At 47.3% G+C, this 13,294-nt stretch overlaps 1 protein-coding gene across 4 annotated transcripts in view; it reads right to left on the reverse strand.

The window, feature by feature from the left end:
* Positions 1 to 13,294, reverse strand: part of hcfc1b (host cell factor C1b) — a 55,430-nt gene that overhangs the window by 33,405 nt on the left and 8,731 nt on the right. For all 4 annotated transcript variants that reach the window (XM_071373307.1, XM_071373306.1, XM_071373305.1 and 1 more), the window contains exons 5-9: positions 9,873 to 9,957; positions 9,478 to 9,584; positions 3,675 to 3,854; positions 3,095 to 3,409; positions 2,756 to 2,907 (exon numbers count right to left, since the gene is read on the reverse strand). In XM_071373307.1, coding sequence (XP_071229408.1) covers positions 2,756 to 2,907; positions 3,095 to 3,409; positions 3,675 to 3,854; positions 9,478 to 9,584; positions 9,873 to 9,957 — 839 coding nt within the window. The remainder of the gene's footprint in view (positions 1 to 2,755; positions 2,908 to 3,094; positions 3,410 to 3,674; positions 3,855 to 9,477; positions 9,585 to 9,872; positions 9,958 to 13,294) is intronic.

The following is a 13,294-nucleotide window of genomic DNA, read 5'->3' on the forward strand; positions in this document are numbered from 1 at the left end:
GTTGCTTCCTAAGTGGACAGTTTGATTTCACAGAAGTGTGATTGACTTGGAGTTACATTGTGTTGTTTAAGTGTTCCCTTTATTTTTTTGAGCAGTGTATATATATACACATACACACACACGCATACATTTAATACATTTGCAAAAAACAGATTTTGCTTGGTAATTACGGGGATTTGTGTGTAGATTAGGGGGGGCAATTGAATCCATTTTAGAATATGGCTTTAACTAGGGGTGCACAATATATTGTCCGATATTAGCTAAAACTGGCAACATCGGTTTCGGACCGATGTCTAGTTTAACGCCGATGTGCAAAACCGATGTCAAAGCTGACGTGCATACCTATATAAAGTAGGTACATGACGTAATGACGCCACGTACAATTTTGCGCTATACGTGCAACACAGCATTCCTAACCTTGCCCACAATGTCTGCTGTGTGGATCGAGCAGTCGACAAGTCGAGCAGTCATTTGAAAGAGTAAGAACATTTCAGAGGAGACAACTCAAAGGCGAAATACATTAAAGCCAAGAAAATGGAATTCATTGCCCTTGACAATCAACCGTTCTGTAGTGGGTGATGTTAGCTTTCGCTGACTGGTCGAGCACCGGTACACACTATCAAGTGCGCTATTTTTTGCGCTATTGTTGCCCTACCGGAGTTACACAGTAATAGCGTCACTGCTATTAGCCACGATGCTCGATGCTATGTACGATGAACGCTACTTCGATGCAGACAAGAAACAGAGTTTACGTGAAATGTTACAGACACACCTGGACAAGATGGAAACAGACACAATGACAGTGCGCACCGAGGAAGAGGCCACGGACCGACAGAGCTGAAACTTCACTGCTTGACATGTATGATGAAATCCTGTTTTTTTTATTTAACGAGACAAGTCAGTTAAGGACAAATTCTTATTTACAATGACGGCCTAACCCCGGCCAAACCCAGACGACGCTGGGCCAATTGCGCTGAGACGCAGTGCCTTACACACACGGACACAGCGGTCTGTTAACTATTTAACTGTACTAGAATGCTTAAAAAGGCCGCAAGAAAATGTAATAGGCATCGTTTTTGGGGGGGGCAAGGAAAATATTGGATATCGGTATCGGCCCAAGATGTCATATCGGTGCATCACTAGCTGTAACGTAAGAAAACGTGGAAAAAGTCAAGGGTTCTGAAAACTTTCCGAATGCACTGCACCTCAACTTGCCATCAACAAAAAAAAGGTTTTGTATACTTCCACTGGTATGCAATCCAGCCCTGGAGTTTACCCATCCTTAAAGGCTTTAATTGCATCAAGAAGTTCCTCCTCTGTAATTAGGCCTTCACATGAGTCTCTGTATAGCTGTTAATTTTATACTATTATTAGAAAAATACCCTTAACTTCAGTTAGTGGAGACGGAGGAGAATGAAATAAGGAACATATGTTTAAAGTACTTTGCTTCCTCTTTTAAAATATTGTTTGGTTAAATGGGTGACTCCTTCATTTCTAAGACGTTTAAGTAAATCATTTTGGGTAGTATTTTTATGTCGAAGTTTTTTTAAATTTTATTTTGAATTCGGTGCATTTTTCCCACCACATTCCATCCAGTTCGCTTATTTTTTTATTTATTATAACGCTTAAATATTTCATACACTTGATCTTTATTACGTTCATTTCTTTTTCCTCTAACTTATTCTGAGCCTTTACGGTACCGTTTTTATATTGCTATCTATCGATCTATACTTTTAGTTCTTCTGTTTGAGATGAACTCTTTACCTAAATATGTTGTTTTAAAAAAGAGGACTATTGAAATGCATGGCCTCTTAAGGTACATTTAAGTGTCTCATACAATCATTTACAAAGCCATTTTTTGGGTTTACTACCTTTTTATTTGGGCATTTTTATTGTTCAGAAATGTGGTGGGTCGTCTCTTTGTTCGCTGGACTTTATCCTGCTGACTGTTCCAAATGTCCCAACTGAATTTGGTAAAAGGGCTTTTATGTACTCTGCGCCATCGTCTTGGAACACCTTACAAAATACTTTTAAACTGGAAGAACTTGTCCCGATTGGTATTTTTAAATCACTGATGAAGGATTTTGAGGCTGATTCCCTGACCTGTCAATCTTTTTAATTTGCTGTTTTTAATTTTGTTATACTCTTGTGAATTCTATGGTTTTTACTAGATTACTTGTAGTTTTTCATGTTTGTCTGCAATTTTTGTAATGACTTGGTGCTGCCTATCTTGGCCAGGACGCTCTTGAAAAAGAGATTTTAAATCTCAATGAGCCCTTCCTGGTTAAATAAAGGTTTAATAAATAAAACATTTAAAAGGGGGATCTGTTGAATCTATTTTACGTAGCGAAAAAAGTCACTTAAATTCTTCTGTCTAGGTTAAAAACTATGTCACCCAGTAGGCTTTGATTACATTTCCAACACATAAATATTCTCTAAGACTATTGTGTATACCAATGATTTGATAGTTAGGGGACAGAATGCTGTCTAACAATCAACACTAACTTTTGGTGCAAGCAAAAATGACATGGGTAGTCAAGACGACTAGCTCGATTGAGCCTCCGCCATGTATATCTCACAAGGTCAGGGTATTAAACCTCCATATATCCACTAATTCCAATACATCCAAGATTTCCTTAAGTGCATGAGGGTGATAGGGGAATTCACACTATAAACTATGTGCCCTAGTCAAAAGTAGTGTACTCTATAGGAAATAGGGTAGCATTTGGTACATAGACCACAGTAAGTCCTTTACCGTTCCCTGTACACCCTGGGCCGGCACCACCATGCGGACCCCGGCAGGAAGTGATGTCACCGTTACGGGAGATTTCCCGCCCTGGTTGGCCTGTCTCACCGTGACGATGGAGGTGCCTGTGGTTGTGTGTGGAGCAGAGACCTTCAGGATAGCTGGAGGGGAAAAAAATAAAACCAATGTTTAAGATGGTGGCTGATCTGGAAAGAAACCCTTTGATTATGTTTTGACACAATTATAATTAAAACAGTTTTGAGAAGTTGAGCCAAACAATTAAAAAGAGAGCATTTAAAATATTACAGAAATAAAGTTAAATAAAATCAGTTATTCAGTAGTCGTTACCTGGCCCGCGTGCATTCGCAGCAGCCAGTGGACTCCCAGGCATGGTGGTGGTGGGGGAGGGGACCAGCGTTAGGCCCTGGAGAGGCAGGCCCTGTGCGGACGCTGCGGAGGCTGTGACAGGGCTCTTGGGGGAGTTGACCGGTAGTGCCGTCGCAGGGCTGACACCGGGTGTGGTGGTGGCTGAGGCGGGGGGGATATCGTACTTCTGCAGCTGCAACAGGTAGGTGTCTGCGGTAGGTACCGCCCCCCAGCTCACCTCCAGGCTACTGGTATTGGCTCTCACCAGCTGCACCCGTGACGGGGGGCGGGGCTTCTCTGTGAGGAACAGAGAAGCGGTTAGTGTTAACCAATCAAAACTACCTGATTTCTTACGGATCCGCTGTATCCCACTCAACTTATTTGTACTGTTAAATTCCCAACACACAAATACTTCACAGATTATCACGTTGACATTCCCTGTCTTTTTAAAAAGTGTTCTACATCAAAATGAATCGTTGATACTTTCAATGAACACACACAAACAAACAACAGCATGTTTCTGAACAAGCAAGTGTCATACAGACTTGATTAAGGGACTCACCTGTCTCCAGGTACCAGAGGTCCTTACAGCACACCTGGTTGTTCCAGGCCTTGCGGTATCCGTCCCGGCCGCTCCAGACGTAGAGGCGTGAGTTGATGGCTACGGAGCAGTGTCCAGCCCGGGCCCTGGGGATGTTATCCTCTAGAGAATCCATCAGCACCGACTCCCACGCCATCGAGTCTAGGAGCGGACAGAAGAGAATCATCAGTGGTGCATTTGGGCCGGCACGCCGTATACCGGGGTATTTGTTGGGCCGGCACGCCGTATACCGGGGTATTTGTTGGGCCGGCACGCCGTATACCCGGGGTATTTGTTGGGGCGGCACGCCGTATACCCGGGGTATTTGTTGGGGCGGCACGCCGTATACCCGGGGTATTTGTTGGGGCGGCACGCCGTATACCCGGGGTATTTGTTGGGGCGGTACGCCGTATCACCGGGTATTTGTTGGGGCGGCACGCCGTATACCCGGGGTATTTGTTGGGGCGGTACGCCGTATCACCGGGGTATTTGTTGGGGCGGTACGCCGTATCACCGGGGTATTTGGGGCGGCACGCCGTATACCGGGGTATTTGTTGGGCCGGCACGCCGTATACCCGGGGTATTTGTTGGGGCGGTACGCCGTATCACCGGGGTATTTGGGGCGGCACGCCGTATACCGGGGTATTTGTTGGGGCGGCACGCCGTATACCCGGGTATTTGTTGGGGCGGCACGCCGTGTGCCGGGGTATTTGTTGGGGCGGCACGCCGTATGCCGGGGTATTTGTTGGGGCGGCACGCCGTATACCCGGGGTATTTGTTGGGGCGGTACGCCGTATCACCGGGGTATTTGGGGCGGCACGCCGTGTACCGGGGTATTTGTTGGGGCGGCACGCCGTGTACCGGGGTATTTGTTGGGGCGGCACGCCGTGTACCCGGGGTATTTGTTGGGGCGGCACGCCGTGTACCCGGGGTATTTGTTGGGGCGGTACGCCGTATCACCGGGGTATTTGTTGGGGCGGTACGCCGTATCACCGGGGTATTTGGGGCGGCACGCCGTATACCGGGGTATTTGTTGGGGCGGCACGCCGTATACCCGGGTATTTGTTGGGGCGGCACGCCGTGTGCCGGGGTATTTGTTGGGGCGGCACGCCGTATACCGGGGTATTTGTTGGGGCGGCACGCCGTATACCCGGGGTATTTGTTGGGGCGGTACGCCGTATCACCGGGGTATTTGGGGCGGCACGCCGTATACCGGGGTATTTGTTGGGGCGGTACGCCGTATCACCGGGGTATTTGTTGGGGCAGTACGCCGTATCACCGGGGTATTTGGGGCGGCACGCCGTATACCGGGGGTATTTGTTGGGCCGGCACGCCGTATACCGGGGTATTTGTTGGGCCGGCACGCCGTATACCCGGGGTATTTGTTGGGGCGGTACGCCGTATCACCGGGGTATTTGTTGGGCCGGCACGCCGTATACCCGGGGTATTTGTTGGGGCGGTACGCCGTATACCCGGGGTATTTGTTGGGCCGGCACGCCGTATACCCGGGGTATTTGTTGGGGCGGTACGCCGTATCACCGGGGTATTTGTTGGGGCGGTACGCCGTATCACCGGGGTATTTGTTGGGCCGGCACGCCGTATACCCGGGGTATTTGTTGGGGCGGTACGCCGTATACCCGGGGTATTTGTTGGGCCGGCACGCCGTATACCCGGGGTATTTGTTGGGGCGGTACGCCGTATCACCGGGGTATTTGTTGGGCCGGCACGCCGTATACCCGGGTATTTGTTGGGGCGGCACGCCGTGTGCCGGGGTATTTGTTGGGGCGGCACGCCGTATACCGGGGTATTTGTTGGGCCGGCACGCCGTGTACCCGGGGTATTTGTTGGGCCGGCACGCCGTATACCCGGGGTATTTGTTGGGGCGGTACGCCGTATACCCGGGGTATTTGTTGGGGCGGTACGCCGTATACCCGGGGTATTTGTTGGGGCGGTACGCCGTATACCCGGGGTATTTGTTGGGGCGGTACGCCGTATACCCGGGGTATTTGTTGGGCCGGCACGCCGTATACCCGGGGTATTTGTTGGGCCGGCACGCCGTGTACCGGGGTATTTGTAGGGCCAGTACGCCGTATACCCGGGGTATTTGTCGGGGCGGTACGCCGTATACCCGGGGTATTTGTCGGGGCGGTACGCCGTATACCCGGGGTATTTGTTGGGCCGGCACGCCGTATACCCGGGGTATTTGTTGGGGCGGTACGCCGTATACCCGGGGTATTTGTTGGGGCGGTACGCCGTATACCCGGGGTATTTGTTGGGCCGGCACGCCGTATACCCGGGGTATTTGTTGGGCCGGCACGCCGTGTACCGGGGTATTTGTTGGGCCGGTACGCCGTATACCCGGGGTATTTGTCGGGGCGGTACGCCGTATACCCGGGGTATTTGTCGGGGCGGTACGCCGTATACCCGGGGTATTTGTTGGGCCGGCACGCCGTATACCCGGGGTATTTGTTGGGGCGGTACGCCGTATACCCGGGGTATTTGTTGGGGCGGTACGCCGTATACCCGGGGTATTTGTTGGGGCGGCACGCCGTATACCTGGGGTATTTGTTGGGGCGGCACGCCGTACGCTGGGGTATTTGTTGGGGCGGCACGCCGTATACCCGGGGTATTTGTTGGGGCGGTACGCCGTATACCCGGGGTATTTGTTGGGGCGGTACGCCGTATACCCGGGGTATTTGTTGGGGCGGTACGCCGTATACCCGGGGTATTTGTTGGGGCGGCACGCCGTGTACCGGGGTATTTGTTGGGGCGGCACGCCGTACGCCGGGGTATTTGTTGGGGCGGTACGCCGTATGCCGGGGTATTTGTTGGGGCGGTACGCCGTGTACCGGGGTATTTGTTGGGGCGGTACGCCGTATACCGGGGTATTTGGGCAAAGCCTCAGGATGATTTTCAATACCTGCTTAACCACGTCTAAAAAATATATAATATTTGTAGCTACATTTTAAGTAAATACCTGCAGTCAACGTGTGCAATACGTTAGGAGATAAAAGAACATTGCGTTCTTAAATTTCAGGTGTCACATTATTATGATGATTACGGTAGTCCTTAGTCACGTGTTTGTTTACAAGCACACAACAACGAGAAACCGGAGCCTTGTGAGTCACTCACTGTTGTGCAGCATGCGCCTGGTGATCTAATTACAGTATGGAATTCACTACTAAAATGTTGGCCAGCTAGATATCTGATAACTATTAAGTTAACTGTCTAAAATGTGCTAAATGCTCTGCAGTTGTTTTGCCAAATGTAGTTGCACGTTAGCTATCTAGCTAAGTGGTTAGCTTCTTCCATAATCAAGCATTGGCTTGGTAACAGCAGAGAATACCCTCATGGATAAAGAGCCTTGCTAATGCTAATGTTTTGTGTAGCTGTCTAGCATTATATAGTTTAGGTCAGAAATTGTACAAAAATGTTCGCAATGTGCTCGTTAGCATTCTCTATGGGATTGTGCTCGTTAGCATTCTCTATGGGATTCTACATGTGCATTCTCTATGGAATTCTACATGTGCTCGTTAGCATTCTCTATGGGATTCTACATGTGCTCGTTAGCATTCTCTATGGGATTCTACATGTGCTCGTTAGCATTCTCTATGGGATTTTACATGTGCTCGTTCGCATTCTCTATGGGATTTTACATGTGCTCGTTCGTATTCTCTATGGGATTTTACATGTGCTCGTTCGTATTCTCTATGGGATTCTACATGTGCTCGTTCGTATTCTCTATGGGATTCTACATGTGCTCGTTAGCATTCTCTATGGGATTCTACATGTGCTCGTTAGCATTCTCTATGGGATTCTACATGTGCTCGTTAGCATTCTCTATGGGATTCTACATGTGCTCGTTAGCATTCTCTATGGGATTCTACATGTGCTCGTTAGCATTCTCTATGGGATTCTACATGTGCTCGTTAGCATTCTCTATGGGATTCTACATGTGCTCGTTAGCATTCTCTATGGGATTCTACATGTGCTCGTTAGCATTCTCTATGGGATTCTACATGTGCTCGTTAGCATTCTCTATGGGATTCTACATGTGCTCGTTAGCATTCTCTATGGGATTCTACATGTGCTCGTTAGCATTTTCTATGGGATTCTACATGTGCTCGTTAGCATTCTCTATGGGATTCTACATGTGCTCGTTAGCATTCTCTATGGGATTCTACATGTGCTCGTTAGCATTCTCTATGGGATTTTACATGTGCTCGTTAGCATTCTCTATGGGATTTTACATGTGCTCGTTAGCATTCTCCATGGGATTCTACATGTGCTCGTTAGCATTCTCTATGGGATTTTACATGTGCTCGTTAGCATTCTCTATGGGATTTTACATGTGCTCGTTAGCATTCTCTATGGGATTTTACATGTGCTCGTTAGCATTGCGAATGGAGTTTGAAAAAAAGCGCCCCTCGTTCAGTTCCGGGTATTACAGAATATCCTGGTACGGTACAAGGTCGTATGAAGGTACAAGGTCGTATGAAGGTATTACAATCTGGATATTGGCCAAGCCTCGTCCCCGGGACACATTTTACATTACACAGCTTTAATATATATATTTATTTTTACAGAAATGTGCCCGGTTACTACACACTCAATTTAAATGAAGGTTTTATATGATTTTCTAACCATGGAGAAACAAAATAAGCCATTAGCTAGCAAAACAAGAATATCTTTCCCCACGATCGATAACATTCCAAAACGGTTGATTGGTCGGACATACCAAGACCAATACAATGTTATTGAGATAGCGTTTCACATTACTAAGTTGAGAGGTCAAATTGTAGCAGAGACGGGTTTCTGTCTGTCATTACGGTTTAGTTTTTTTTGTTTAGAAATGAGTACATTTTTGTGATCCAATAACTGAATGTTTTTGTGGTCAACATTTTATAAAACATTGAGCACCAAATATTGTAATTTTTAGGCCATTTTAGCTAAAAGGGCTCTACACACTATGCAAACGGAACGACGGAGCATCGTATACGACCCGTTCAAAAGTATTCAGCGGCACAAAGGTATGTAAAACTACGCAGATAGCGACACAGAGAGCGTGTAGGCCCTTAAGAGAATGGTTGTTCGGTCAGTCAGCCTGACGTACCTAGGTTGAGACAGGCCAGTGTGTCGGGTCAGCCTGACATACCTAGGTTGAGACAGGCCAGTGTGTCGGGTCAGCCTGACGTACCTAGGTTGAGACAGGCCAGTGTGTCGGGTCAGCCTGACATACCTAGGTTGAGACAGGCCAGTGTGTCGGGTCAGCCTGACGTACCTAGGTTGAGACAGGCCAGTGTGTCGGGTCAGCCTGACGTACCTAGGTTGAGACAGGCCAGTGTGTCGGGTCAGCCTGACGTACCTAGGTTGAGACAGGCCAGTGTGTCGGGTCAGCCTGACGTACCTAGGTTGAGACAGGCCAGTGTGTCGGGTCAGCCTGACGTACCTAGGTTGAGACAGGCCAGTGTGTCGGGTCAGCCTGACGTACCTAGGTTGAGACAGGCCAGTGTGTCGGGTCAGCCTGACGTACCTAGGTTGAGACAGGCCAGTGTGTCGGGTCAGCCTGACATACCTAGGTTGAGACAGGCCAGTGTGTCGGGTCAGCCTGACATACCTAGGTTGAGACAGGCCAGTGTGTCGGGTCAGCCTGACATACCTAGGTTGAGACAGGCCAGTGTGTCAGGTCAGCCTGACGTACCTAGGTTGAGACAGGCCAGTGTGTTGGGTCAGCCTGACGTACCGAGGTTGAGACAGGCCAGTGTGTCGGGTCAGCCTGACGTACCTAGGTTGAGACAGGCCAGTGTGTTGGTGCACTTCCACTCCTTCTCGTGTGTCGCTACTTTGACGTCATCCATCACCAGGGGAACCCAGCCTCCGAAAACGTACATCCTGTGTTACAGAACAGACAGGTGAGGAGGGGAGACGGGTGAGGAGGGGAGACGGGTGAGGAGGGGAGACGGGTGAGGAGGGGAGACGGGTGAGGAGGGAGACAGGTGAGCTCCTGATAGACAAAGCACGCACCAGACCAGCTCAGAAGTAAAAATGTACACACAGCCAGTTACTTGCCGGTTCAGGGTATAAAAAGCAAAAAAGTCACGACAGAAAATATATATATAAAGTCCCTCTCCCTGAAAAGACAAAATGTGTTGCTCAAGTTAAGCATTTGGGTTAACTCACTTGTTGGTGATGGTTGTGGCAGAGTGGAGACTGCGGGGAAGAGGAGCTGTCCCGTTAATCGACGGTTTATTCCATGTCAGGGTGTCTGCGGAGGAAAGACAAGGACTTATCAAGTTCCTGCGCTAAAAAAGGCCACGCTATTAAGTAGTAGGGAAGTGACAAATGAAACACAAATAAACATGTTCTTCATTTTGTTTTACTGGTTCTGTTAAAACGATTTTAAAAAAACAAACAAAACTAAAATAAATCCACGTGAATTCACATTGCAGCTGTGCTTCTACCAGCAACCGTTTGGGTTTAATGATGCGTCCCTTTGGAATTGCACCCGTACCACCATTTCTGTACGTTGACTCCACCTCGCAAAGTTTGCATTACCTTCCTCAAATTATTGCCATACAGGACTGCTGTCACTTGCCTTTCTCTGCCATTTTCCCAACTTACGGACAATGGTTTTTCTTCTTAGTGGTAGAGACGACTACAAAAATAATTGATTTCGTCAACTCGTTGCATCACGACTCCCAGTGTCGACTCCCGTTTTAGTGTCGAGTCTGCCAACTGCTAAGATTCATTATTTTAGGAATGGAGGAGACTGATCAGTAGCCGTACTTCAGAGAACAGTGGCGCAGTGTAGGCCGGTCGGCCACCATGCAGACGGAGTCAGAACCGTCTATCAGCAATGTAATGCTGTTATCTCGCGATTTCTTGGCTTGAAATGTCTCGCTTTACTTCAGTAAAGCAGGGCCTATCAATGAATAGGCTATAATATTCTACACGCAACAAACCGAAAACAAAAAGAGCAGGCGAGAGAGAGAGAAAGAGAGAGAGAGACAGAGAGAGACAGACAGACAGAGAGGGTGCAGCCAGAATGAACTGGCACATACAGTTGAGCACATACAGTCCCCCACATACATCTGCTGATGCAAAAAGGGCTTTATAATTTATTTTCTTTTAAATGATTGCGTAAGCCCCCAGAAGCATTTGTCTGCAGTTATCTTGATCAAAGGCTGTGCAACCATGTACTAGCTCTGGGGTGCCAATAATTTTGTACATGCCATGTCTCTCTTGCACCCCCCCCCCCCCCCCCGCCCCAAAAATACTGATTTCTTCTAAAACATAAATTTGACAAATTTTTATCACCACACATTGGATTTTCTATTTTATTTTTGGCACGGACAAAATTATTGGCACCCCAGAGCTAGTACATGTTTTTTTATAAAAGGCCTTTTTATATCAGTAGAAGTCAAAGGGCTTATATAGAAACCCAGCCTAAAACCCCCAAAGAGCAAGCACTGCTCACCTTTCTACTGGCAATTTGTCTCACTTTTCAGCAGATAACTGCTTGCATTCTTCAATATTTTGAGGGGTGCCCTCTCCAACTTGTTTTCAGATCTCGCCATAAGTTTTGGATGAGATTCAAATCTGGACTTCTTGCTGGCCATTCCAGAATAGTCCAGCACCTCTTCTTAACCATTCCTGTGTGCTTTTTTTAACTTTATTTTTTGCGTTTGGTGTCGTTGTCCTGCTGGAAAACCCACAACCTTGAATGGAGACCCAGTTTTTTGTAAACTGGGATGAACCTTGGACTGCAAAACACCTGATAATCTGCTGATTTTATGATGCCTAGTTCAAGCCCCCCCCCCCCCCCCCCAGAAGTATAAACACAACCCCACAGCTTGACCAAACCTCCCCCATCTTCGAGACGGCTCTTTCCATGGATTGCTTCATTTGGTCGTCAGTGAACACAGCACTGACATGTATTGCCAAAGAGCTCTAATTTGGTTTCATTTGGTCCACAGATTATTTCCCCCCCAGGATTTCGCTGGGTTTATTGAGAAGTTCAAATCAGTTCGATAATGCTGTGGGGCTGCCTCTGGTACTACGGGCCTTGAATGTGTGCAAGACATCATGAAATCAGATTATCAATACCATTACAACTCTCCTTCCGTGTCCTCCAACTGCTCTTAAAACGCTAGTAAAAACCAAATGCATGGTTTTCAACCGTTCGCTGCCCGCACCCGCCCGCCCGTCTAGCATCACTACTCTGGACGGCTCTAACTTAGAATATGTGGACAACTACAAATACCTAGGTGTCTGGCTAGACTGTAAACTCTCCTTCCAGACTCATATTAAACATCTCCAATCCCAAATTAAATCTAGAATCGGCTTCCTATTTCGCAACAAAGCCTCCTTCACTCACACCGCCAAATATACCCTCGTAAAACTGACCATCCTACCGATCCTCGACTTCGGCGATGTCATTTACAAAATAGCTTCCAATACTCTACTCAGCAAACTGGATGTAGTCTATCACAGTGACATCCGTTTTGTTACCAAAGCCCCTTATACTACCCACTACTGGCCCTCGCTACCTATTCATCGCCAGACCCACTGGCTCCAGGTCATCTATAAATCGATGCTTGGTAAAGTCCCGCCTTATCTCAGCTCACTGGTCACGATAGCAGCACCCACTCGTAGCACGCGCTCCAGCAGGTATATTTCACTGGTCATCCCCAAAGCCAACACGTCCTTTGGTCGCCTTTCCTTCCAGTTCTCTGCAGCCAGAGACTGGAACGAATTGCAAAATTCGCTGGAGACTTATATTTCCCTCACTAACTTTAAACATCAGCTATCTAAGCAGCTAACCGATCGCTGCAGCTGTACATAGTCCATCTGAAAACAGCCCACCCAATCTACCTACCTCATCCCCATATTGTTTTTATTTACTTTTCTGCTCTTTTACACACCAGTATCTCTACTTGCACATCATCATCTGCACATCTATCACTCCAGTGTTAATCTGCTAAATTGTAATTACTTCGCTACTATGGCCTATTTATTGCCTTACCTCCTCACGCCATTTGCACACACTGTATATAGACTTTCTTTTTTTCTATTGTGTTGACTGTACGCTTGTTTATTCCATGTGTAACTGTTGTTGTTGTTTGTGTCGCACTGCTTTTGCTTTATCTTGGTCAGGTCGCAGTTGTAAATGAGAACTTGTTCTCAACTAGCCTACCTGGTTAAATAAAGGTGAAATAAAAAATTATAAAATAAAAGGTGTTTTGGAAGTGCAATGTTCAACCCAGTGTTCAAAAGCTGTCTCTTGAAGGTTGTGGGTCTTCCAGTAGGAACCCCAAAACACACATAAAAAGCACCCTGGAATGTTTTTATTTTTAATTTAAGAAACCGCTGGTCTGTTCTGGAGTAGCCAATGAGAAGTCCAGATCTGAATCTCATCCCATAACCTATAATGAGAGCTGAAAACATCAATTGGTGGAGGGAACCCAACAAACACTGAAAAATAAGAGCAATTTGCTCATGAGGGCCAAAGAAAAAAGTAGAAAAAGGTGCCGCAAGCTCATCGATGGCTACAATTTTCTACATTGTAGAATAATAGTGAAGACATTAAACTATGAAATTAC

The sequence above is a fragment of the Salvelinus alpinus genome, chromosome 28, assembly GCF_045679555.1.
Source record: "Salvelinus alpinus chromosome 28, SLU_Salpinus.1, whole genome shotgun sequence".
Classification (NCBI taxonomy): Eukaryota; Metazoa; Chordata; class Actinopteri; order Salmoniformes; family Salmonidae; genus Salvelinus; species Salvelinus alpinus.